Source organism: Pseudogymnoascus destructans (assembly GCF_001641265.1).
Source record: "Pseudogymnoascus destructans isolate 20631-21 unplaced genomic scaffold scaffold_18, whole genome shotgun sequence".
NCBI lineage: Eukaryota > Fungi > Ascomycota > Leotiomycetes > Thelebolales > Thelebolaceae > Pseudogymnoascus > Pseudogymnoascus destructans.
This window is the reverse complement of record NW_020167537.1, coordinates 859,724-884,076: the sequence shown is the minus strand read 5'-3', so window position 1 is coordinate 884,076 and position 24,353 is coordinate 859,724. Positions and strand designations below refer to the sequence as shown.

Sequence of the window (24,353 nt, the reverse complement as noted above, 5' to 3'; positions counted from 1 at the left end):
TGTACTCCTTTAGTTTCTTCAGGACGAGTTTGACATGCTTGACATGCTCCTCCTTGGTTGCTGATACACCAGGACATCGTCTAGGTAGACAATGGTAAGATGTCTAAGTATTCGTGCAAAGCATCATTCATCAGTCGTTGCATAGATGCGGGTGCGTTTGTTAGCCCAAAGGGCATGACTTGATACTCGAATAGGCCATAGCGGGTGCGGAATGCTCTTTTCCACTCTTCCCCAGCCTTGATTCGGATCAGGTTGTATGCTCCTCGCAGATCTAGCTTACTGAAGATCTTTGCTCCTTGAAATCTATCGTGTAGTTCGTTGATTAACGGCAGGGCATACCTGTCCTTGATTGTGATGTTGTTCAACGCTCGATAGTCCACACATAACCGTAGGGAGCCATCTTTCTTTGGTACGAAAAGCACCGGACTTCCTGCTGGTGATGTGGATGGTCTGATGAATCCTTTCGCTAGGTTATCATCGATGTACTCCTTAAGTACCTTCAGCTCCTTTTCCGATAGCTGATATATTGGTCCGAACGGTGGACTCTTGTCTTTCTCCAAAGGTATCTCGTGATCCCATGGTTGGTGCTTAGGAAGCGCCTCATTCTTAGGGCCTTCCTGGAATAATTGCTTGTATTCCTTGTACTCCACCGGTATACTCGTCGGTGAGGATGCCTGGGCTAGGTCATCGAGCTCGGAGGTTGCACATAACTCCTTCCGGCCCTGGGAGGGTTTCTCCCGTTGTCGCGTGTCCGTCCGTTGTTCACACGCGCACTGGCTCATCACAACTTTCTCGTTCCACCAGTCGATCTGGGGGTTGTGTTTCTTGAGCCATGGCATACCAAGGATGCACGCATGGTTGTCCATGTGCACGATGTCAAACTGAATCGTTTCCTTGTGCCCGTGTAGCATGACCATTTCCAATGGGACCGTTTCGTGGGTCACCATTCCTTCATTAGTCGAGATGGCTCTCCATCTACGACCATTAACGGGTATGGTTCGGTTTTCAATTGCGTCTTGAAACCTTGCGTGTCTGCTACTTTCTTTGTCATAAAGTTGCCCGTCGCTCCTGAGTCAATCATTGCTCGGAGGTGTCGCTGTTGTATCTTAGCGACCACATATAGTTGCATGCTGCCCGTCGTGGCGCATAGCTGGTCTGTACTAGGCCTCTTCGTGTCGCTCGCCGGTGGCCTACCGTCGAGGACTCCTAGTTTTTTGACTCGTCCGAGGAAGGATAGTATTCATCCGCTTCCAATGGTGGTCCTTGGGGAGATCGTTTCCCTCGCTCTTCTGCTTCGTCTAGCAGATGTGGGTATTTCTCGTATACCTGTTCGCTTTTGATAGGCAAGTCCCCTTCAGACTGGCTTCGCCTGAGGGCATGAACTTGCTCTGCGTCTCTGAAGTGTATCCTGGGCGAGGATCGGGGAAACAACTGATTCTGGTGTTTCTTTTTCCAGTGGAGCTTGCAGTCATCTTCGCTGCAATACTCCCAGTAGACATACGCATGCCAGGGATGATCAGTCTCTGTTGCGTCTGTCATTGATAGTTCCCGCTGTCCTCTCACCCATGCACTATCTTCCCTCGGAGGCGTGGAGAACGTGTCTAGTTGCTCCATGGCTCTCCTTTCGATGCGTGGAGTGGGTCTCGCATTTTCCCGTCGGAGCATATCTCTGGCTTTCTCGTCGTACTTCTTCAGGGCTCTCCTGCGGTCCTGGTAGTAAAGTTCGACGCTTTTCATATACTTCAGTTTAGCCATATGCTCGACATCCTTCTCCAGTTCTTCCGCTTCTTGGGCTTCCAACTTAGCTACGTCTTGGGACGTGCCAAGCAGCCTGCGGGTATTCGTTAGTTGGTCGTAGTATCTCCAGAGGTCATCCTTGCAGTCGTCCACCTTGCATTTTAACGGAAGTCCCTGTAACAGGTTCCCGTAGAGGTCTTTAAGCATGGGGATTTTCCTCTGGCCATTGGGCTTGTCTCGTTCAGCCCTAATCTTTGCGTGGGCGTGTTTTGCCATGCGTCTTACTACGTTCTTGCACCGTGGACTCATTGGTTCCGTAGGTGCGAGTTCATCGAAGGTCTCCTGTTCCGAGACGGTGAACGATTCCGCCTCCGACCCTTCATCTGAGCTCTCGTCTTCTGGGGTGCTTTCGCCGTTTATTCCCCAGTCCTGTTTGCTCACAAACGTTGCGTTCAACTGTCCTGTCCAGGTGGCATTGAGTTGTTTGCCGACTTTGCGTCCGCCGTTCCCTTTCTTTGGCTGTCTGCAGTCTCGGGCCAAGTGGCCTGGCTTGTCGCAGTTAAAACAGAGTCGTTCCTTGAATTGTCTGTCTTTCTTAGGGTCACGGGGTCGTCCAGGTTTGAACGTGGCATCGAGTTCCATTGGGTCCGACCAACGGTTGTCTCGCGGGTGTTGATCCCGTCGTCTGCCCTCGTTTCCCCGGTAGGGGTAACTTTTCTTGGGCTTGTCATAGGTCCGACGTTCCTTCTGGAATTCGTATAGTCGATTGTCGATTCGGACCGTATGTTCGATTAGCGCTACCATGTCCGTTGGTTGTTGTTCCAAACGGGCAAGTTCCATACGTATATGGCTCTTCAGCCCACGTCGGTAGTGGCTGATGAGTGCGCTGGCGTCCCATCCTGTCTGATTGCCGTATCTCTGGAATTCTGTGGAGTACGTGAGGGCGCTGCCAGTCTGCTTAAGTGCAAACAGATGGTCTTCTGCGGTCTTAATCTCATCGATGTCTCCGAACATGCGTCGGATTTCCTTACAGAATCCATTCCAGCTGCCAAACATAGTCTGCGTAGTTGTCATGCTTCCATTGGTACTTTCATATTTGAAATAGTCCTTGAGGAATGGTTCGATCCATCGCAGGGCTTCCCCCCTAAGGTAGGACGCAGTCCACAGGGCATAGCTCTCCTGGGTGGGAAACTTCTCGTCATTGAAGTGCTGGTACAGTTCGACCTGTAGCAAAAACACCTCAAGTTCCTTTCGGTTGCCGGAGTAAGTGTCGGGCAACTTGACGCGTAGAGTTTCCTTGAGTTCGTTGACGGTGGGTGCATCGGGCATCTCTTCATTCTCAGGCTTAGACCTCTGAGACGAAGTTGGCGTGGTGGGGGTTTTCCCCTTCGAACTGACGACAGACATGTTGCTTTGTGTGTAAGCCGGTACCTCGTAGAAGTGGTGCTCAAAGTGTAACACTGACTTCTAAACGATAGAAGACACAGAGGTTCTCTTGCGTAAAGGTTTACTTATCAGAGGAGGCAGGGGATCAGACACAAAGGCTTCAAGTAACACGTTACTAGTATATAACAAATACTGTATTGAGTTGAGCACGAAGCTCCTATCTAAGGAAATACTATCTACTTATATAGTGGCGTCGTGCCTAGTGGACTCTTGGGAACTCACTCGAGTCCTCGGAGTCCTGGACTCTTAGGACTCTTCTCATCATCCTGCGAGTCTGTCACGTGCCTAGTGGACTCCTGGGAACTCACTCGAGTCCTCGGAGTCCTGGACTCTTAGGACTCTTCTCATCATCCTGCGAGTCCGTCACGTGATACTTTCGGAACTACTATTCCCCGCTGCCCCTCCAGGTACCAGGGCCGGACTCATGCGACCTCCCTCCTTCCTGTCCTGTAGTTGGCCAGCCTTCTTGTTCCGTCGTAACAATCGGCCCACGTTATACCGTCCGAAACGTCCTATACTATAATTCTTGGGCAGCCTTGGATGTATCAAGTCGGCTTCAAAGCAGATTACCAAGCAGACAAATTCACCATCTTTTCTAAAGAAGGCAAGCCGCACACTCTTACACGCACACAGCCTCCAAGAGATGCTCCACCGCTCATTATGCATGACGACCTCATCCCAGCTTCACTCCAACACAATGCAAAACATGCTGATGACCTCTGGGACAACCTCGCGAATGAATCCTCAGACTCGGACCAAGACTCCAACGCAGAGGAGCAGGACCAAGTCAACGCACATCAGTCGGGAAAAGGTACAGGCGGCCAATCAAGGGCGTATTAGCTGCCATAGATACCCAGCCCACTCCACTGAGTCCCCTTCAAGACATGGTAAACAGTACACTCGCGCTTATCGAGGCGCAGTACCCCCCCTGGGAAGCTCAACTGCCATTGCAGCACAAGCCTTTGGAGCGGACCTTGAAGGAACATGGCACATTGCAGCAAAACTAGCCCTATGTCAAAGCAAGACGTCAAATAAGCGCAATCCCCAAAACCAAGAAGTGGCCCGAGGCCCGCCAGTGCAGCGTACTACAGAACTACACAATAGCCCAGCATCGTGGCCGAACGATCTCAGACTTAATCACCAAGCTCAGGAAAGGAGAAAGAAACTTGGCCGAAGAAGAATAATATCCCGGAGGGGAGAAATTGAAAACCATACCTCGTGGCGGAGATCTACAGACGATACATCCACCGCTCAGAAGCTCGCGCAAGGGATGCGAGGAGAAATTGTTGGGAATCCAGGGAAAGGGCAGTCAGAGGAAATCATAAATACCAAAACAGAAATAGATTAGACAAGGACGAAATTGACACCATTAACTTTTACACTGTGTCCTCTTCCTGTGCTCCAATCACCAAACCTTCAGCGAGGACACAATGTCTACCGAGAGGCAGAAGGCTCGACAGAGCAATGAGCCGCATCCTGTCGCGATTTCGATCGAACCCTCGACCTATGGTTTGCCGCTGCAAGGAATGACTGCCATCTTAAAGCGCACTGTTTGGAAGGATGTCGACGGCACCTGGGTCCAGCCAGTCCAACAGATGCAGCAATATCAAAACTTGTTACAGGGAACCGGACCCCAATGGGATTCTACCAAACGTCAACTGGGCCCCGAAGAGGTAGAGGCAAATGATGACCTCCTAGACTGTCTTATGCGAGGAAATCCGGACAAGCCCTACTGTCCAACCAAAAGAGTTGAGGGAATCGACTCAGGGAATTACACTACACCATCTACCTCTCATGTCCTCTCAAGCCATGCAATGGTAGCCGTAGACATCGTACCTGTCCCCCGAGTCGACCAGAGCACTACGCAACGCCCGCCTCAAATAAAAGGACCCAAGGCACTACATACTGTAGAGGATGAGGAGGAGGCGTTCGGCACACTGGATGCCCCTTTCCCAGTGGAACGTCATCCTGCAAGTTATAGACGCGGGTTGTCAGACGCAAGTGATGAAACTATTTGCGAATGGATACAGCTCAACGAGTATAATCACATGATTGGCCCTGATGCAAAGACAGATGAGCAGAAGAAACTTGCTGCTCGACTGTATTATACCTTTCCAGAAATTTTCTGTAACTGGGTTCGGGACATGCCTGTCACCGACATCATTGAGCACAGAATACCGACGCGGAGCACAGCAAGACCACGCATGTGTAACCCAGCACTGTATTCAGAGAAAGAATGCGCATATCAAGATAAGTTCTTGCGGGATTTACTTGAAGCAAATGTCATCACTCGCATTACGTCGCCGTGGTCTGCCAAGACCAAGTTTATCCCGAAGAAGGCAACAGGTAATATGACGATGGTCCATTCGTTTGTTCCCATCAATGATGCCACCATTAAAGATGCGTACACTATGAAGCGCATTGAACCAATCCTTCAAACGTTAGGCCAGAAATGGTTAAAGACCTTCTTCCAAGCGGACGGGGCCAATGGATTTTGGGCCATCCCATTACACCATGCCCATATTTATAAGACAGGTTTCTCTACACATTTCGGCCAAATGGCCTACCTCCGGATGGGCCAAGGTTTAACAGGAGCACCATCCACCTACTCTAAAGGAAAAGACATTATTACAGGGCCGATCCCTGAACCGTTCCCAGAACCAGCACTTCACGAGGCCGCCCTAGGCCAGTGTGTCTTCAGTCATTTTGTTGATGATGATATGGGGGGAGGAAGAACGTTTGAAGACCTGTTCCGATTTTTGTGGTGGCACTATTTCCCGCGACTACTATGGGCGAAGTTTACCCTAAATCCGAAAAAGGCAGTCTTTTTCACAAACGAGTTGCACATACTAGGATTCACACAAACAGCTAAAGGGATGAGGCCGTCCATGGATAAACTGGCAGCGTTCCGAGATATAAAAACGCCAACGTGCGAAGAGGAGCTATTACGCATCCTATACACTCTCCCATACTTGAAAACGTTTATCCCGGGGAGAGCCGATCTCACGACTATTATGAAAACAGCCCTAAAGTATGAGATCACCACATTGTCCACTGGCGAGCAGAGGAAAAAGTGCACCTTCGGGTGGGAGCAAAAGCACGAGAAGGCGATGCGTAGCGCTATCGATAGTATCCTAACGGAATGTACCACAGCTGGCGATCAAAACGTTCAGTACCATTTATCAGCAGACGCGTCCAAAACGGGACTCGGAGCTTGCCTTTTCCAAATCCCGAATCACCCGCCTGGCACTAACGCAAAGCAAACCACCCCAGAAGACCGAAAGGTCGTAATGTTCCTCTCTACGCGGCTTACTGGACCACAAAGCCGATGGACAGTTACTGAGAGAGAAGCTTTTGCAGTATTGGCAGCATTAGAGGAAACAGAATGGCTGACCAGGGGGTCATCCTGGCCTATTGTTGTGTATACCGACCACAAGTCCCTTATCCCCATGCTCAAAGGGGAGTCGGTACCAGACAGAATCGCAAGGTGGCAAATGCGCTTTTCACAGTTCTACTGTGACTACGTGCATGTCCCGGGCAAGGAGTTAGTAGTAGCGGACGGACTGTCACGGCTCCCACATGCGCAGGACTATTATAAGAAGACAGACGATGAAGAACTTACAGCCTTTCCTGTCGACATCGACCACGCTCAATCTTACGCTCTTGCGCACGTTGGAAAATTGAACAACTTGATAGATGACGACTGGTACACCGAAGTGATTGACGTTTTACGACACCCTGAGAAGTTTGAGAACGGAGATCCCTCCACCCTCGAGCAGGCAAACAACGAGCGTCTGGTGCGAAAAGCACAGAGATTCTGTCTCTTCGAAGACAAGTTAGCATACAAGGAGAGAAATGGCAAGACAAGCCTCTGCGTCCCAAAGAACTCGGTGAAGTGGATATTAAACCACATACACGAACAACACGGCCATTATGCAGCGGATATCTGTCTCCAAAGCGCCTTCGGGCAATTCTTTTGGCCAACCCGACGGCAAGATATAAAGAAACACTGCGCATCGTGCTGGAACTGCCAAGTCCTTACCCCTATGAAGCCCTCTCAGTCAATTCTACCCATATTGACGCATGAACCCTTCGACCTTATAGGGTTTGACTTAATCGGGCCAATCTTTCCACCCTCCGACGATGGCCACCACTTTATCTTTGTCAAGGTTGAGTACTTAACAAGGAAAATATGGGCAGACCCGTTAATCGCAGCAACAGCAAAAGCGTGTCAGGAATCGTTGGACAGGGACATCCTTAGCATCTACGGCAATCCTCGAGCAACATACTCAGACAATGGATCGCAGTTTGTGACAGGAAGCCTTGCAGACGACCTGAAACGAAGAGGAGTAAAGAGGATTTATTCGCCTCTATACAGCCCTTCGTCAGTTGGCCTCAATGAGAGAATGGTAAAGATAGTGTCGACCGCTATAAAAGCGTCAGTCCAAAAGAACCCCCATCTCAAAGTAAAATGGAACATCCTGTTACCCTTGGTAGTCCACGCTGCAAATTGTCGAACAATGATATCGCTAGGATTCTCCCCAAACGAGTTACTTTTCGGGTTTAATCCGAAACAACCGGAGACAACATTGCAGATCGAAGAGGAGCTTGGCGTTAAATCGCTAGAGATGAAGATCGACTCTGAGAGGGGAGACGCAGGACTGTACTCGGGAAAGGTAGCTGCAATGAGGATGGAGTCCCTTGACTACGCCCGAGATCTGGCAACAACTAGGCGATTCGGAAAAATGCTTCAACGTACGGACAACAACGTCCGACTGTGGCCGTCGCCGCAAGTTGGGGACCTGGTTCTCCTAAAGCGCATGCAGCAAAACTTGCCAAAACTGGACCCGCGCTGGAAGGGACCGTTCCGAATTAAACACATCTACCAAAACAACCGGTCAGCAATCATTGAAAGTCTGGTCACGCAAGAGGCGATTGGGAAGTATCACCTGAATCACCTGAAACCATTCAAGGCCCGGGACCCCGAGAACGATGTCGACCCTCGAGGATGGGAAGAGTTGGCCAGACTCTCCGAGATAATGGATGAACAAATATCGCAGGAGCAGCAGTTTGAGAATATGAAAGGAGACTCAGAGGCAACAAAATGGGATAGACAAGACCCAGATGCTGCTTTCTTTAATCAATTGATAAGCTTTCCCTATGATGACGACGCGGGCTTCGAACCTCCTGCTCAACCCGGGAAGGAGTTAAATCTCGAATAACGACGTCGAGAGAAAATGATGTGGACAGAAGTGAGAACGGACAACATCGTCTGTCCTGAAATCAGCGAATGCAATAAAACGTTATGTGGGTGAAATGAATATTATTACACCACTCCAACACGAAGTTTAACTACCTACTTTTTACTACCAAATATATCCATTGCACCACCTACCAAACTTCACCTCCACCTCAGAACATACCTCCAGACCACATGTTTGCGGTTGGTATTCATCAGACCCCCCCGATACAAATCGAGGGAATTGTTGAACTGTCATACAAATCGAGGGAATTGTTGAACTGTCATACAAATCGAGGGAATTGTTGAACTGTCGATAAGAAAGGAAGAAGAAGAAGAACAGAAGAACAACCAATAGTCAAACCTTTTATACCATTCTACCAGAGACCTATCCTTCTTTAACCGCGACCCGAAGCAACCCGATCTGTCGAAAGCTCTGATTTACCTTCACGACGAACATACACCTCAGACCTGGATAACCTCAGCAAAGTCAACTAGTCTACCCTACACAGGACACTCGAGTATACCTGGCCAACCAGAAAGCACACGCTCTTCAAATTCACCATTCACCATGTCGACCAATCCCGGATCCGAAACCTCCATTCTTGACCAATCCCCGAATACAACCCCACTTGTCAACATGTTGGACAATCAACCCCAAGTACTTCTTCAAGAAAATCCATTCAAACTCGAACCTCACCTGCTTCGAAAGACCTCAGAGTCAAATTCCACCAACATGGACAATGCAGACACCAAAGATACCACTGCAAATGCGAAGAGGAAGGCGCCTGTTGACAATGTTCACCGTGGGCCGATTGACTTCGAGCACATCACATGGGAAGAGTTGCCGAGCATGATTCAGAAAAGAAGTCAAAAGGCGAAGAACGCAGCGATAAAGAAAGAACGGGATTCCTTGCCTAGAGCAAAGAAAGGATATACCACTTCGAAGGGAATCATCGGAGAGACACTTCAAACCCTTATTAACACCCCGGAGATAGAGTTCTTCGAGCCTACGGAACAAGAGATTGCAAGAAACGAAGCCGGAGAATACCCGTTCGATAAACGCTCCAAAATTACCAAAGAAACAGTAGAGACACCAAAGAAAAGAAACCTTAAGGGAGGCGAAGAGGACTCTACGCAATACCAAGAGGCGGAGGAAGAAGTCGAACTCTTACTCGAGAAATACCTCCAACATCTGCACAATAAGGGAGCACAGGCCGACAATCCGGATGCTGACCCTGACTCAGAAATTTCGGCAGCCCTCGTTCACTATAGCAAAGAGACAGCACACCCCCGCGCAAAAGAACACATTGCGAAAACCTTGAGATTTATCCAAGAAGCACCTCAGAACAATAAGAATCACAGTCTACCTGACAAATCGTGGCTCTATGAACACCAAGAGGTTAGAGGATTGAAAGGACAGACACATCTGAAGAAATACGGGTTTTACCAAACATTTTCCAGAAGAGGTCTGGCGGGAGACGGGTTCCTCAAGGACTTAACTGAACAAGAAGGAGGACTCGAGAAAGATCTGTACTAATACCTGACCTCAAACGACCCGAATGGATCCATCTATGGAAACGGAGAAGACATCCTCAACCGAAGAAGACAAGCCAAAGAGAGGCTTTACTGTGGGATGGGACAATTCCGCATCCAAGGCCGATATGCGTCAGAGTCAAAACTTGGCCCAAATGCACCAACCAAGAAAGCTGTTCTGTCACCTTTGTCGCTGGAGGCCCGGAAGGATCCTCTAGCATTTCGCAAACTTGTCCTTGAAACCATCACACAGAAGCCTATCTCGACTGAAGACATTGGACGTGAACGACTAGGAAGTCAGTTTCTCCGAGCTACGAATCTGGCCTGGGCGGGAGCGAAGAGACTCTTCGCAGTGGAGGAAATGATCGATAAATCCAATCAAGAGTTCAAGAAGCGTGAAAAGGAATTGGCTCAGCAGAATGATCTTTTACGATGTCAACGGGACGAAGCTCGTCGAGCAGTTAGAGCGCTTATCTCTGCCCACGTTCGTGATACACCAGGAGTTTCGCAAGATGATCAGAAAGATCCGCTCAAGGTTCTTCTGTCATGGGTTGAGAATCCGGGGAATGATGTGGACCGGCAAGACGAGGATGTATCAGGATGAGTTTCAAAGGGAAACTTATAAGGTTTAAGAAGACGATTTGAAAGACCTTTTGAGAGGTTCATACATTACGTGTGAAGGAAAGGCCGAATGAACAGTCTGAGTTATAGGGCATTTTCCAGCATGGATGGAGGAGGCGTTCAAAAGGGGCATTTTGAAGACCAAGAGTCTTACAGCGTTGCATTTTAATCAGTTCGAAAGCTTATTTTATCATGGAATATCTTCAAAGATTTCCAACAGCGTCACGATCAACATCATTCAGGTTGTCACGAACAACTTATAGGGAGAGAAGTTGGTTCGTTGAGGAGTTTTCTGAGAGGTGCCAGCGAGGTCGTCTACCCCCAGTGGGGGATAAGTGTGAACCAACACGTGACATAGCGTAGTATAGATAGAACATCGGATAGCCGATTGTCTCTTCTTCAGAGCATCATCAAGAATAGCAATACGATCGTCATCGTTATCACCGTTACACATTATTCCACGTTGCTCCGTAGGCTACACGTGGTTAGACCGGCCGGGTTCCGAAGGTCCGTAGAGTCGAGTATGGAGTAACACTCAGCTAAACCAGAAATGCTCCACTTTATGACTAAACCCTGCACGTTGGTCAGTATGCTCGCGTAGCATCACATGATATGGTTCTGTAGGGCGAAAAACGGTAATCGTGGGGTCGAATAACCCACCGCTACGTGGTGGGCGCAAGCGAGTTGCATCGCCCCAGATTTCTCAACCACCCAATTTGTATTGCAATTGAAACTTGAACAATGCCACCACCTGCAACCCACGAATACGAAGAGGCTATAGCCCAGGCAATTGCCTGGGCTACTGCCAATCCTGACGAGAGTGAGACTACCGCCGCACGTATTTTCCACGTGAATCCTCAAACCCTCAAATCGAGGATACGACGAAAGAAGCAACGCGACAACCGCCCTCATAATACACGGAATCGAATCCTCTCTAGGCCACAACATGAAGCTATTATTACATATGCAGACGATATGCACAGGACAGGCCTCGGGGCTACAAAACAGATGGTCTTTGCGATAATCGACTTCCTAAAGGATCTAGAAGGCAGACCGCGACCGTCATGGCGATGGTTTCAAAACTACATAAAAACAACCCCGGGTTTTCTTCATACACTAAAAACAAAGCCAATTGTACGAAACCGAGTCAGTGCACAAGATGTTAAGGATGTACAGGATTGGTTCAAGAGTTGGATGACTTGGTGCGAAGCCCATGATATTCAGCATGGTGATATTATCAATTTTGATGAAGCTGGGTTTCAAATTGGAGTAGCTTCTGGAGAAGATATTCTTGTCCCTACCTGGATAGTAGATGTATGTATATTCCAGTTATAATATAAAATATAGTATAGCTAATAAACTATAGCCATTGTATACACGTAACCCTGAAAATCGACGTTCTATTACCGTTATAGAATCGATTATTGCAAATGGAACAACTATTCCTCCTGTTCTAATTGTACAATGTGTGAATCATATGACGAATTGGTATACCTTATTAGACGGAAATACAAGGGTATTAATGTCTGATTCCGGATATATCAACTCTCAATTAGCTCTTGAATATCTTGATCACTTGATTCTTCATATACAAGCTGGGGCAAACGCATGTCCTAGGGTTCTATTAATGGATCAACACGGTAGTCATATGACCCCAGAGTTTATTATTAAAGCTACAGAAGCTAATATACACCCGTTTCCTTTTCCTAGCCACTTGACGCATGTTCTTCAACCTCTTGATGTCGGTGTTTTTCAGCCGTATAAACACTGGCACCGGAAGGCTGTACAAGATGCAACCCGGCATCTAGATATTGAATATACAGTTTCATCGTTCTTCTGGGACTTAACAGAAATCAGGGAAAAGACTGTGAAAAAAGAGACTATTCAAGGTGCCTTCCGAAAGTCTGGGATCTGGCCAATTAATTGCCAGAAAGCTCTTAAGAAAATGAAGACGTATATGATACCAGTGATGGCGATGGCAACGGCGACAGCGATTGAATTACCCTGTCCTCAAACACCAGTAAGAGGTGTTCAAGCCAAGAGATCTCTTCAAGAAATAGCATCAAAAATCTCAGAGAAGATTGATATATTTAGTAGTCCTACACGCCGGAAAATCGACTCTACAATACGAGGGGTCCAGAACGTCCTTATGACTGCAGAAGTCCGGGACCGGCAGTATGAAGACCATAATAGGGTTCAAAATCAACAGAAGTTTAGGATTCGAGGGAATCGGAAGGTCTTACAAAAAGGAGGGGTCCTTACAGGAACTCAGGCACGACAGATCCAGGAAAACAAGCATGAAAAGGAGCAGGTTGATAAGATCAAAAGATGACAATATCTTATACTAATTACAACAAATAAGATTAAGAAGAAGTATCTCCAAGGGGTTGCTGCACGGAAATCAGAGAAGGAACGTCAAAGGACTATTCTAAACTAGTGTGCGTCACGGGGGACCGACCCCACCGGGGGACCAACCCCAGACCGGACCACGGTCCCCCGTCGGTCTGCCAAGACTGTCATCACGTGCCTATAATTGGTTAACAATCACGTGTAAATATTACTTATTTTCTATGTGTAATTTGTAGTAGATGGCAATTACTATAATGATTACTATAGATCTATATTACGCCATGACTCCTGAATTTCTGGACCAGACCGAGACTTATTACGGACTTGGCTCAACTCAATTGTTTCAACTACTTCCCCCCAAGGCAACTGGCTCTATTGTCATTCTATGGACTTGCAAGTGAAGGTAGGGTGTAATCACACCCATCTTGGCTTGGGGGTAGCCCCTCTAAATCTTCTAGCTCCGGGTCAATTAAGTCAGCCAAGACTGTCATCACGTGCCTATAATTGGTTAACAATCACGTGTAAATATTACTTATAATGACTTATTTTCAATGTGTAATTTGTAGTAGATGGCTGACTTTGGTAACGAACTTGGCAGCATTGCCCTCAGGTTGGGGCTGTAATTGCTGTACCCTTGGTAACATATAAAGGCCTCGTCGTGATTGAATAAAATCAAACCGGTCTTGGTTCCGCTTTGTCCTATCATAGGTATTTGACTGCCTTGGGCTTCGGTCTGGAATATACTGTAGCGTCATCTTTCTTGAATATTATCAATTAGAGCATGATACCCAAACAATAATTTCTCATCATTCATATAAGTTGAATCAATAATATCTGTAACAGAGTAGTGTTCAAATAGCTGTTCCCGTTAAATTTTCTGGCGGTAAAAGACAAGCATAATTCCCGTATCATATCAGGGATCATTTGGTTGCACTTATAATTACAGACAGCGTGAGCAGTACTAAAGACTGGCTCAACAAGAGCCTCTGAAGCAGGAATACAAAGTATATCCCGGGCTATAGCAGCAAGTCCAGGGAATAGTCTTTCGTTCTCTTTCCACCATTTTAATGGTGGTTGATGGGAGGGTGCTAATAAAAGTTAGTAGTGATTACTTGTTACGGCTATAGTAACATGATGTCATGGTTACAGGGCCAGGGCCTAGTAACGTGACGTGTGAGTCACAGTGGGCAGCGGGGTAGGCTGCCATGTGACGGGGCTAATGGATAGTTGCAGAAACTAGTGGATATTGGATAGTTGAGCTATCCACGGACTATCCTGAATATTTAGCTATCCGCCAACTATCCAGATTACCCATGAGGCACGACGCCACTATATAAGTAGATAGTATTTCCTTAGATAGGAGCTTCGTGCTCAACTCAATATAGTATTCTTTACAATACTGTAACGTGTTACTTGGAAAGCCTTTGTGTCTAATCCCCTGCGTCCTCTGTCAAGTCAACCTTACGCAAGAAACCTCTGTGTCTTCTATCATTTAGAAGTCAGTGTTACATTACTATAATTATTACTATAAACTTACGGAGGGCAAGGTATCACTCAATCTCTCCTCCTTGGTCTTCAGCTCGACTAATGGAGTTATAGCTCCGCTTCCGATTTAATATTAGAGCCATTGAGTCCTTGTCTAGTTCCATGTAGTTTGATTGGTGCTGGTTTGATCTTTCTTGGTTTGCGTAATGTTGTGTGTATAACGCCCGGAATTCCTTCTCAAAATGCCCACGCCAGTTTTTATTAGGATTTAACCAACAATAATCAGGGTCAAACACTTCCATCTTTAACCGTGGAGATAGAATAGCACCAAAGGCATAGAAGTTACCAATACCTGTAACGTGCATGTATAACGAAAGTGCCAAACCCCCAACTAAATGTTAAATTCCTCCACAACAAAACATGCGCCATAAAAATGATGGAAGCAAATTAGTGCTAGCTATCCAAGCTATGCAAAGCGACCCAAATTTGTGCCTTCGAGTTGCAGCTAGGATCTATTCCGTAGACCACCGCAAGCTACGTCACTGTTTACAAGGTGTACCTTCACGACACAATATCCAAGCCAACTTACGGAAATTAAGTAACCTAGAGGAATCAGTTCTTGTTCAGTATATACTTGACTTAGCTGCTAAAGGGTTCCCTCCTCAGTTGTCTATTGTTGAAGATATGGCAAATCGACTACTTGCAACACGCGACGTGCCACGCGTCGGGTCACGTTGGGCTTCAAACTTTGTTAAGCGCCATGTAGAGCTCCGGACACGCTTCCAGCGAAAATACGACTACCAGAGGGCTAAGTGCGAAGATCCATAAGTCATTCGTGGCTGGTTTGAGCTTGTATGGAACACAATTCTAAAGTATGGCATCAACAATGCAGATATCTACAACTTTGATGAGACTGGGTTTATGATGGGCGTCATCTCAAGCGCAACGGTAGTAACGAGCTCAGATGGGCGGGCAAAGGCAAAAAAGGTGCAGCCTGGCAATCGGGAATGGGTTACAGTAATCCAAGGCGTTAGTTCTCAAGGTTGGGCAGTGCCGCCATTTGTCATTGTGGCAGGTAAAAACCACCTTGCATCTTGGTATGAGAATAGCGGATTTCCAGCAGATTGGGTAATCGCTGTTACTGCAAATGGCTGGACTACAAACGAGAGAGGTATGGATTGGATTCAGCATTTTGAGAAGCACACAAAGCCCCGGAGTGTTGGTGGTTATCGCTTGTTAGTCCTTGATGGTCATGAGAGCCACCACTCAGACAAGTTTGAGGAGTACTGCAAAGAACACCCATTATTACGCTTTGTATGCCTGCTCACTCTTCCCATATACTCCAACCACTTGATGTTGGCTGTTTTGGCCCATTAAAGAGAGCTTACGGTCGGCAAATTGAAGATATGATGCGGGCTCATATTATTCACATTACTAAGGATGACTTCTTTCCTGCCTTCCACACTGCATTTAACATTGCAATGACAGAAAGCAATATTCAGGGAGGGTTCCGAGGTGCTGGGCTTCTTCCATTTAGCCCTGAGAGTGTAATATCTACACTTGACCTTAGGTTTAAGACGCCAACACCTCCAACCTCTCGCCCAAACACCGCTCAACCATGGGTTTCTCAGACACCAAATAACCCAACTGAAGCTGCATCACAGTCTACTTTCATTAAAAACTGAATTGCACATCATCAAAATAGCTCTCCAACCTCAATCTATGCAGCTGTTGACCAGTTTACAAAGGGTGCATCGCAAATAATGCATCAATTAGCATTGTTAAAAGCAGAGAACCAAAACTTGCGACAGGCAAATGAAGTGCTAAGCAAGCGCCGGAGAGCTAAAAAAACACGACTACAGCAAGGGGGATCACTTAGTCAACAGGTAGCACAGGAGCTACAGGACGAGAGGGACATTGTGCAGCAAGTAGAGCAAGAAATAAGGGCAAGTAGTGGTCGGAAGCCAAGGGAAGAAACCCATGCACGTCGCTGTGGCAAGTGTGGTGAGACTGGACACAATGCGTGCACCTGTCAGATTGTAATAGACAGGTCTGAGGAAGAGGACTCCGAGTAGTTTTAATTAATTTATATTGTTGTGGTGGATTTATCGCAATTCTTATGGGGTAGTCGCGATATTTTGGCACTTTCGCTTGTTTGGCACTTTCGTTATACATGCACGTTATGTAAAGATTATAGGGAAAATGAATTAAGTAACCCTGTTTTGAAAGTATAAAATGGCCCCACACCCCCACCCTGCTGACGCCACCTTGCTACCGCCTGCCCGTCTGACCGCCCATCCTTCTGTGAAATGTGTACATAAAGCTCATCGACTCAGGCGATGAGCTTCAATTGTGAGCCTGCCAACAGCTTCTGCTATAATGCCCAGGCTCACGACAGGTGCTGCAATGTACCTGTTGCCGTCGTACGGCCATTTCCCCTTGCCCAATCCTATCCAGATCTGCCTGTGTAGCCCCTCGCGATGACGGGTATTGGCCCTTATCCATACGCACTTGGCGCGGCACGGCTGAGTGCGCTCATCTTCGGTGGGTGAGGGCGGGCGAGGGCCGCAGTGACAGCAGGCTTGAGTGAAGCTATTCAAAGCTCATTAATGGACGGAGCTTACCGTTGATAGTGACAGTGATGCGTGGGTGGTGGTGGTGATGATTGGTTGTCACAGGGTGTGGGGCGGGCAGGGCCATTTTATTCATGGGCAAAAACTTCATATACCCACTAAACTGGTAAGAAAACTCCATCTACCCAGTCGGCCGCTAACTGTAATGGTGGGTGCACCAGATGTGAGAATCTAGCCACCCAAGGAAGGGATGATTTTACTAAGACAATACACTGTCTTAGGAAACAGAGCCAAAGGGTTGCAGCTTAGACTATTCCACAACACAGCAATCAGGTGTATGATGTGGTGGAGTGGTTTAGACAAGTTGTAACAAATGTTGAGTCTGAGAACTCAGGGATAAGTCAGAGGTTAGCACCTCACTGACTTTTCAGAAACAAGGAGTAACAAGATCAATGCTTGGAAGCTTGGAAAAGAAGCTTCCAAGCATTGATCTTGTTACTCCGTGGAAGTATGTGATAGTCGATTGACTGTATTGTCTGCTTGCCCTTTCTTAAGGAAAGGGCAATCCTATTTATACTAAAGGAGTGTAGTTCTCTCATTTTCCAAGACTTTCCATGACTAACCAGGCTTGGTAACTGTAGTCGACGTAAGAGAATTCCATAGAACCATCTCCTAGGTTTCTAGCCTATAGGAAGTGAAAGGAGGTCCAAGGTCAGAGTACCCCTATAGACAGATTATGTCATAACTTAACCAATCTTGTGGGTAACTAAGGAGCGATGACGTGTAATGAATCATAGAGGGTTGTAGAAGCTTTTGGAGCTATCGTTCATGTTCCTAGTCCTCTAGTTGATAGAGATATGTCATGGGTAGTATTAGCCCAGTAACTAAGTGTAAGGATGCCTCCTTACACGGGGTACCCTCGGACCCGTAAGACAACGCGGAATAGGCGACATAGTAGTATAGCAGCATAGATGTTCTAGGGTCGGGGTCGATTCGGGCGGCAGACGGGAGTGGATCTACCGGTACGCTAAGGCCTAGCCGAGTCGGACCCCATTTAGGTACATAAGGGGTAGGAAGCTATAAGCTCCCCTTTCATCTTTTTTGTATCCTTCGTAGTAGACCTATAGGATAGAATACAGCATCACCTCCGACTCGCACTCCCATATGCACCTACGGAGAGCCGTATTCCCTGTGTCCTTACACTAAGGAGTGATGTCATGTAATGAATCATAGAGGGTTGTAGAGATATGCTATGTGGTCAAATCGGCCCAGTAACTAAGGAGCAATGACATGTAATGAATCATAGAGGGTTGTAGCAATCGTTGAGTAGTATTGCTCTTGTTGTTGGTGTGACAAGCCAAAATATGTATAGTGACTTGTAGGTTTGAGGAGGAGATTTCTAAGTTTGCTCTTGAGTTTAATAGCAAACTGAGTGCAACAAATGTCAGTATGACACTAACCCTCCTTTGGAAAGGTTAACGAGCCAATGAGAGGCATACTCTCATTTGAGAGTACGTGCTCTCATATGGCCTTTTTGAAGCAATTGAGCTGGCAATATACCAGCTCAATTGCATGGTAAGTTGGGAGTCAATTGAGACCCCCAAACCTCCTCCCCCTTCCCTTCCTCCCCTCTACCACAGAACCCCGCTGACACCTCCCAGGCTCCCTGTAACGCTGACTTCTAAATGATAGAAGACACAGAGGTTTCTTGCATAAGGTTGACTTGACAGAGGAGGCAGGGGATTAGACACAAAGGCTTTCCAAGTAACACATTACAGTATTGTAAAGAATACTATATTGAGTTGAGCACGAAGCTCCTATCTAAGGAAATACTATCTACTATATAGTGGCGTCGTGCCAAAGGGATATCCGTGGATAACATGGATAACATAATATCCATGATATCCAATGTTATCCATCACGTGAGGTTGCAGCTGTAAGCGCTAGCCATAGCACTAGGACTTAGCCGTAACACTCCCTCCCTCCTCTGACCCCCTCGAAACCACCCTCAGAAGCCCTTGCGCTAGGCACAAACTCCCCTGCCTCCCCCGCCCCTGCCTCCTAGCCGAACTCGCTGCCCCTGTTGACGGTAGCAAGTTCCTCGACTTGGACGCTTGGTCCCGTGCCCTGGGCGACTGGGCCGTCAAGGAGAAGTTCTCCTGGCGGCTCCAGAGGAGGGACAAAGACGGGGCAACCGCCGTTTGTCCCGAGGAGGGCTGTGCCTGGCGTATCCGAGCCATCCCCAACAACGAGCAATGGAAGCTTGTCGTCGGGCTGGCTCGGACATGCCAGGCACATATGAGAACGTGGGAGTTTCTAGATTGGGCTTATGTGGGATGGAACTGGGTATATTGAATTTATTTATTGTTTTACTGGGTATATGGAGTTTTTGCCCTTTATTCATATACTTTCAAAACAGGGAGGGTTACTTAATTCATTTTCCCAAGATTATAAGTATAAAAGGGCTAAGTCTTACAAGGCCAATTACAGAAGTTATTAAGAGTTGAAGAGTAGATTATGTGATCCTCAGTTTTGCTGTGGCAGCCGGTTTGATGGGGTAGCCAACCCCACTATCCCGATTACGCCATACTCCCGATTACGCCACGACTAACATTAGTTTCTCAATCAAGTCGTCAAACTCCAATTATGTGTTTAATATTAGGGTCAGCGAATCGCGATCACGTGCCTTTGGATTTAGCGAGGAACTGGACGGTGCGCCTGCCGCCAATTCCTTAGTTGGACGATCAGAAGCATACATATGCCTGATTCAGATTTGTTCGTTGTCGCTAGTAGGATTAAGAACCATTGGCTATACTTCTCGATGGGCTGTACCAGTTCCTACTGATTACGTACATTGTATTACCAATGCTTTAAAGCGATCCTGCATAAACCATTCTCTTCCGCGTGCCCGCCACATGATTTGTCTCCGTTGTGGGGGCTTGGGGGTCAATCAAGAAGGCCCATGGGCTCTGCTTTAACTGCTTTTTAAGACTTTTCGTTCTGCTATCTGTGCCCATGTATCTCGCTGCCGTCAGAGGACAGAAGTGTTTCTAGAGCGGGAACCTGAACCGGAATTGCCCGTCGTGAGACTGATGTCCCGAATACTGAGTGCTTGGGAGACGAGGCATGGCGACAGCCCACTCTTCGCAGCTAGTGTTCCAAGCTTTACCAGCCTGATCGAAAACAATATCTATGTGTAGAAGTACGGAGTATGCTCGCTATTGAGGATGGTTTCTTGCCTTATGTTCTGGTCACGGCTGCAACCCACAGAGCCCCACGCAAGTTCCAACACAAGCTTACGTGGCAACCAGGTTAACACAAAGTCAAGACCACTATGACACATTGATTTGACATACATATGAAGCGGATGGCTAGGTTTCTTATGTCCGCATCTCCGGGATCCTGGAAATGGACGATGGAAGGCCGCCGTAGTTGTAGTAGCTATGCCTAATGAGCGAAATGATTAGGGACATGCGGCGGGGTAAGGGAAGGGCACGGAGGTGACCAGTCATAAGCATCGGTTATGTAGGGGTCTACATAAGGACCGGATAGGTTTGTTGGGCATAATTCTACAGCAGACGCTTGGGGAGGGAGGCTTGATACTTCTTGCCACTATATCTCTAAAGGCCCTCGCAAGCTTGAGCTTGGCTAGGGCATGGAAGAGTTTTTTTCACTTTTTGTCACCAACTCTAGCCCCGACGAGTCGTCCACTGCCATCGGGAATCTTGGTAGCTCGTAGATTCGTCTGCGTGGCATGTCTGATTTGTCTTCAATGATGGTTTTGTTCGTTGCACGCACGCCCTTAGTAGGTACAATCCTTGCACGGTCTTTATGGCGCTTAATCCAGTCTCTGATGGTCAAAATCTGAAGAGTGCTGAGGGCCTTGACTTTCTCATACGTGATGCTACAGCAAGGTCACATGTCCCAGCCCAATAATGGCCACGTCAGAAATTTGCGGGTATTCTGAAGCCATATCTATGGTTACTTTGCTCAGGAGAAGGGATAAGGCCTTTTTAAAATGAATAGTCTTAGTCGGGGGGTTGTGGTAGACCCACCCCGTGTTTAACAATGTAACCCGGATGGTTATGGCTAATGCTGCCTAAACGATACCTTGATGGCCACTTGAGAACTTTGGATCAATCGCCATTCCGACAACTGAATCTTCTCGGAATGGCGATTGATCCAAAGTTCTCAAGTGGCCATCAAGGTATCGTTTAGGCAGCATTAGCCATAAGAATATCATTTTAATTTGAGAAGCCCTCGGGCTTCTCAAATTAACATGATATTCTTATTCAAGATAATGCGTTATTGTAGATGCATATAACGAAGATTTTTGGTGAAAGTATCGAACTCGCCCCAAGACGTTGCTCCGTGTCGGAATCAACTGACCCATCACAAACGTTATAAAAGGCTACGGTAACTGCAGCCCGTTTCGACTCCCTTGGTGGAGTCTCTCTCTTCCAACTTAGGGAAAGATGCACACAATCGAGTCAACTCAACCGCCGGCCGATCGCTCTTAACCAATCATTAGCTACAAATTTATTTTCAAACATCTTGTATTGGTTGACTGAATGGCACCCTGGTGGCTATCTTATTCGAGGCTGTCCCTAATTTTGCAAGGCAGGGCTTAAAGCTACGTATATCCTCTTCTGATGATATTAAAATCCTTTTTCTCTTTCAACACACCAAAAGAAGAAACGCTATTGTTCTTGGGCTCGAAACAAAATCAGAATAATGGGTTCAATTGAAGAGGGGAGCGCGGCAATGCCGCTTGGAAAGACCATTCGGCAATTACCAGTTACTTTGCTTTCTGGCTTTCTGGTTTATTCACCGCTCGAGGAATAATTGGGCAGATGACTAAATTCTACCAGGGAAGTGGAAAAACCACTCTAATGGAGCATATTCTAAAGTCCCCTGACCACGGCCTTCGCATTGCTGTCATTGTCAATGATATGAGCAGGCATGAATGAAGCGTTCTTACTTGTAAGAGTATTCACTAATAAACACCTCAGTATCAATATTGACGCTTCCCTGATCTCCAACCACGTTATTTCTGCAAGCAAAGAAAAATTGATCCAGCTTCAGAATGGCTGCATCTGCTGTACTCTTCGTGGCGATCTCCTCGAAAGCCTCGTCGATCTCTCACGCAACGGAGATATTGAATACGTCATGATTGAGTCTACTGGAATTTCCGAGCCGCAGCAAGTTGCCGAGACTTTCACGACAGAATTTACTGCTGCAATGATTGAGCAGGGCGGGCTAGCACCGGATGATGAGAACAATGCCATTATAAAAGAGATGTAGGTTTTATTATTATTCTAAGACACGGAAAGTCCCAATAATTAATTTCCTTGCCAGCGCAGAGATAGGTGGTCTCCATAAGCTCGCCCGCCTTGACACATGTGTAACTGTGATCGACGCCTTCAACCTCTTCAGCAACTTTCACACTCCAGAATTTCTCTCAGACCGTAAGTCTGAAGGTTTAGTTCCTGAAGAGGATGACCGGACCATTAGCGACCTTCTCGTCGATCAAATTGAATTTGCTAATGTTATCATTGTCAACAAGATTGATGCGGTAGATCTTGAAACCAAAGGCAAGGTTTTAAGAACTTGCAAAGCACTGAATCCGTCCGCATTGGTTTTAGAGACCAATTACTCTAAGGTTGATGTGAGGGAAATTATTAACACGGGAAGATTCGACTTTGAAAAGGCGGCGTTAGGGTCTGGATGGCTGAGCAGTTTGCATGAATTGACTTTACGGGAAGTCAATGGTATTATGAAGGTGACTCCGAAACCAGAGACAGAGGAGTAAGTTTCCCTTTTTGCTAACAATGATAAATGTTGCTTGGTGCCATGGATGTGCTAACGAAGATAAGATATGGTGTGAACAATTTTGTCTATTGCGCCCGGCGACCATTCCATCCCAAGAAACTCTTCAAACTCCTCCATGACAAGTTTATTCTCCTCCAAAATGTGGAAACACATGATGATGTTGACGAGGACACCGAAAATGAAGAAGATAAGATGGAAACAAGTGATGACGAGAGTGACTCCGAGGGCCACAACGATGCGCGCAAGGGCTCTACTACCATGCCCTGCGAAAACTCTACAGATGACGAAGACCTCGACATGGAAGTGGACGATTTCAGCAGTGAGATCCCAACTGAAGTACGTATCCCTTCGCCACTGCTACATCAACTAACATCGCTCAACGCGTAGGTTATTCTCCGTAATAAAGCATGCCATCCCGCCTTCGCTCCTCTCCTGCGATCTAAGGGGTTTTTCTGGCTCGCAACACGTCCCTCTCAACATGGTGAATGGTCTCAAGCAGGCGGAATGCTAACAATCCAAGGCGGAAGTCCATGGTTCTGTACAATACCGCGGGAATTCTGGCCTGCTGATCCTCAAGTTGTAAGCATGATCAAGGCAGATTTCAAAGGCGAGTGGGAAGACCGCCGTCAGGAAATTGTATGCATTGGGGAGGGGATTGACGTCCAGTTAATAACGACGACCTTAAACAACAGCTTGCTCACAGATAGTGAGATGGAGAAGTGGAGCAAGATTATGCGTAATAGTGGGTTAACTGATGAAGAGAGGCAAGATGCGTTAAATACGGCGTTTGAAGGTAAGTGATCTTTTTTCTGTTGATTCTAGTCAGAAGAAGTATGAGAACTGATATGCTTCCTAGATGGATTTGAGGATTGGGCTACTACGCCAATGCAGTTTGAGGAGCAAGGACATGAGGGTCACAATCATGCTCATAGCAACGGTCACAGCCTGTAAGATGTTTACTCTAGGTCAAGGGAAAACAGTGGTGTTACGGCTCTCGGGAGGACTATTGACCGAGCAGGGTTCTAGTTGTAGAACATTAAAAGCGTGGGAATTTATGTTATGTTACCTTTTAATCGTCGTAACCAACCTTGTCGCTTCGCTCTAGGTTGGAGGAAGCGATGTGCGCGGTTTCGCAATTTGTAATTTGTAAGTACCACTCCATAGTAATTCATATGTAATGGTACATCAATCAATCATCGTAAGAAATTATCACATCGTCACTCCCACTCTCACTCCCACTCCCACTCCCACGCTCACTCCCACGCTCGCTCCCATGCTCGCTCTCGCTCTCGCTCTCGACAGCTTCTGGGTCTGGAATTGGGAGGCCTGATCCTTAAAGAGTTGCCAGCCTCTTCTTCCGAAGGCGTCCTTACGAGCCTCAATTCCAGCCCTACGAAGCTGCTTATGGGCCTGGTTTGCAGCCTGGCGGGCTACCCGTGCTTTTTTGGCTGCGAGCTTCTAGGCCTGCTCTGCTTTCTAGGCCTGCTCTGCTTTCTAGGCCCGAAGCTCGTGAGCTTCAGCAGCTAGGAGCTCAC

General features: G+C 47.1%; 5 protein-coding genes across 5 annotated transcripts; 4 read left to right on the top strand and 1 right to left on the bottom strand.

Annotated features, from left to right (window-relative positions):
- Positions 1-3,843: 3,843 nt before the first annotated feature.
- VC83_07348 (uncharacterized protein) lies at positions 3,844-4,190 on the top strand (the record flags this gene model as incomplete). Its single annotated transcript, XM_024470921.1, has 2 exons — positions 3,844-3,994; positions 4,066-4,190. 2 exons carry the CDS (start codon positions 3,844-3,846, stop codon positions 4,188-4,190), a joined length of 276 nt encoding a protein of 91 aa, XP_024321964.1.
- Positions 4,191-8,993: 4,803 nt separating this feature from the next.
- On the top strand, positions 8,994-9,962 carry VC83_07347 (uncharacterized protein; the record flags this gene model as incomplete). Its single annotated transcript, XM_024470920.1, has 1 exon — positions 8,994-9,962. The coding sequence occupies one exon, from the start codon at positions 8,994-8,996 to the stop codon at positions 9,960-9,962; it is 969 nt and encodes a 322-aa protein (XP_024321965.1).
- Positions 9,963-10,058: 96 nt separating this feature from the next.
- On the top strand, positions 10,059-10,562 carry VC83_07346 (uncharacterized protein; the record flags this gene model as incomplete). The annotated part of the gene is made up of 1 exon (XM_024470919.1): positions 10,059-10,562. The coding sequence occupies one exon, from the start codon at positions 10,059-10,061 to the stop codon at positions 10,560-10,562; it is 504 nt and encodes a 167-aa protein (XP_024321966.1).
- Positions 10,563-19,047: 8,485 nt separating this feature from the next.
- Positions 19,048-21,229, bottom strand: VC83_07345 (uncharacterized protein; the record flags this gene model as incomplete). Its single annotated transcript, XM_024470918.1, has 3 exons — positions 19,048-19,260; positions 20,671-20,890; positions 21,117-21,229. 3 exons carry the CDS (start codon positions 21,227-21,229, stop codon positions 19,048-19,050), a joined length of 546 nt encoding a protein of 181 aa, XP_024321967.1.
- Positions 21,230-21,652: 423 nt separating this feature from the next.
- On the top strand, positions 21,653-23,961 carry VC83_07344 (uncharacterized protein). The gene is made up of 7 exons (XM_024470917.1): positions 21,653-21,807; positions 21,858-21,946; positions 21,999-22,286; positions 22,345-22,794; positions 22,863-23,154; positions 23,206-23,611; positions 23,675-23,961. Exons 1-7 carry the CDS (start codon positions 21,721-21,723, stop codon positions 23,767-23,769), a joined length of 1,707 nt encoding a protein of 568 aa, XP_024321968.1. The 5' UTR covers positions 21,653-21,720; the 3' UTR covers positions 23,770-23,961.
- The last annotated feature ends 392 nt before the right edge of the window (positions 23,962-24,353 follow it).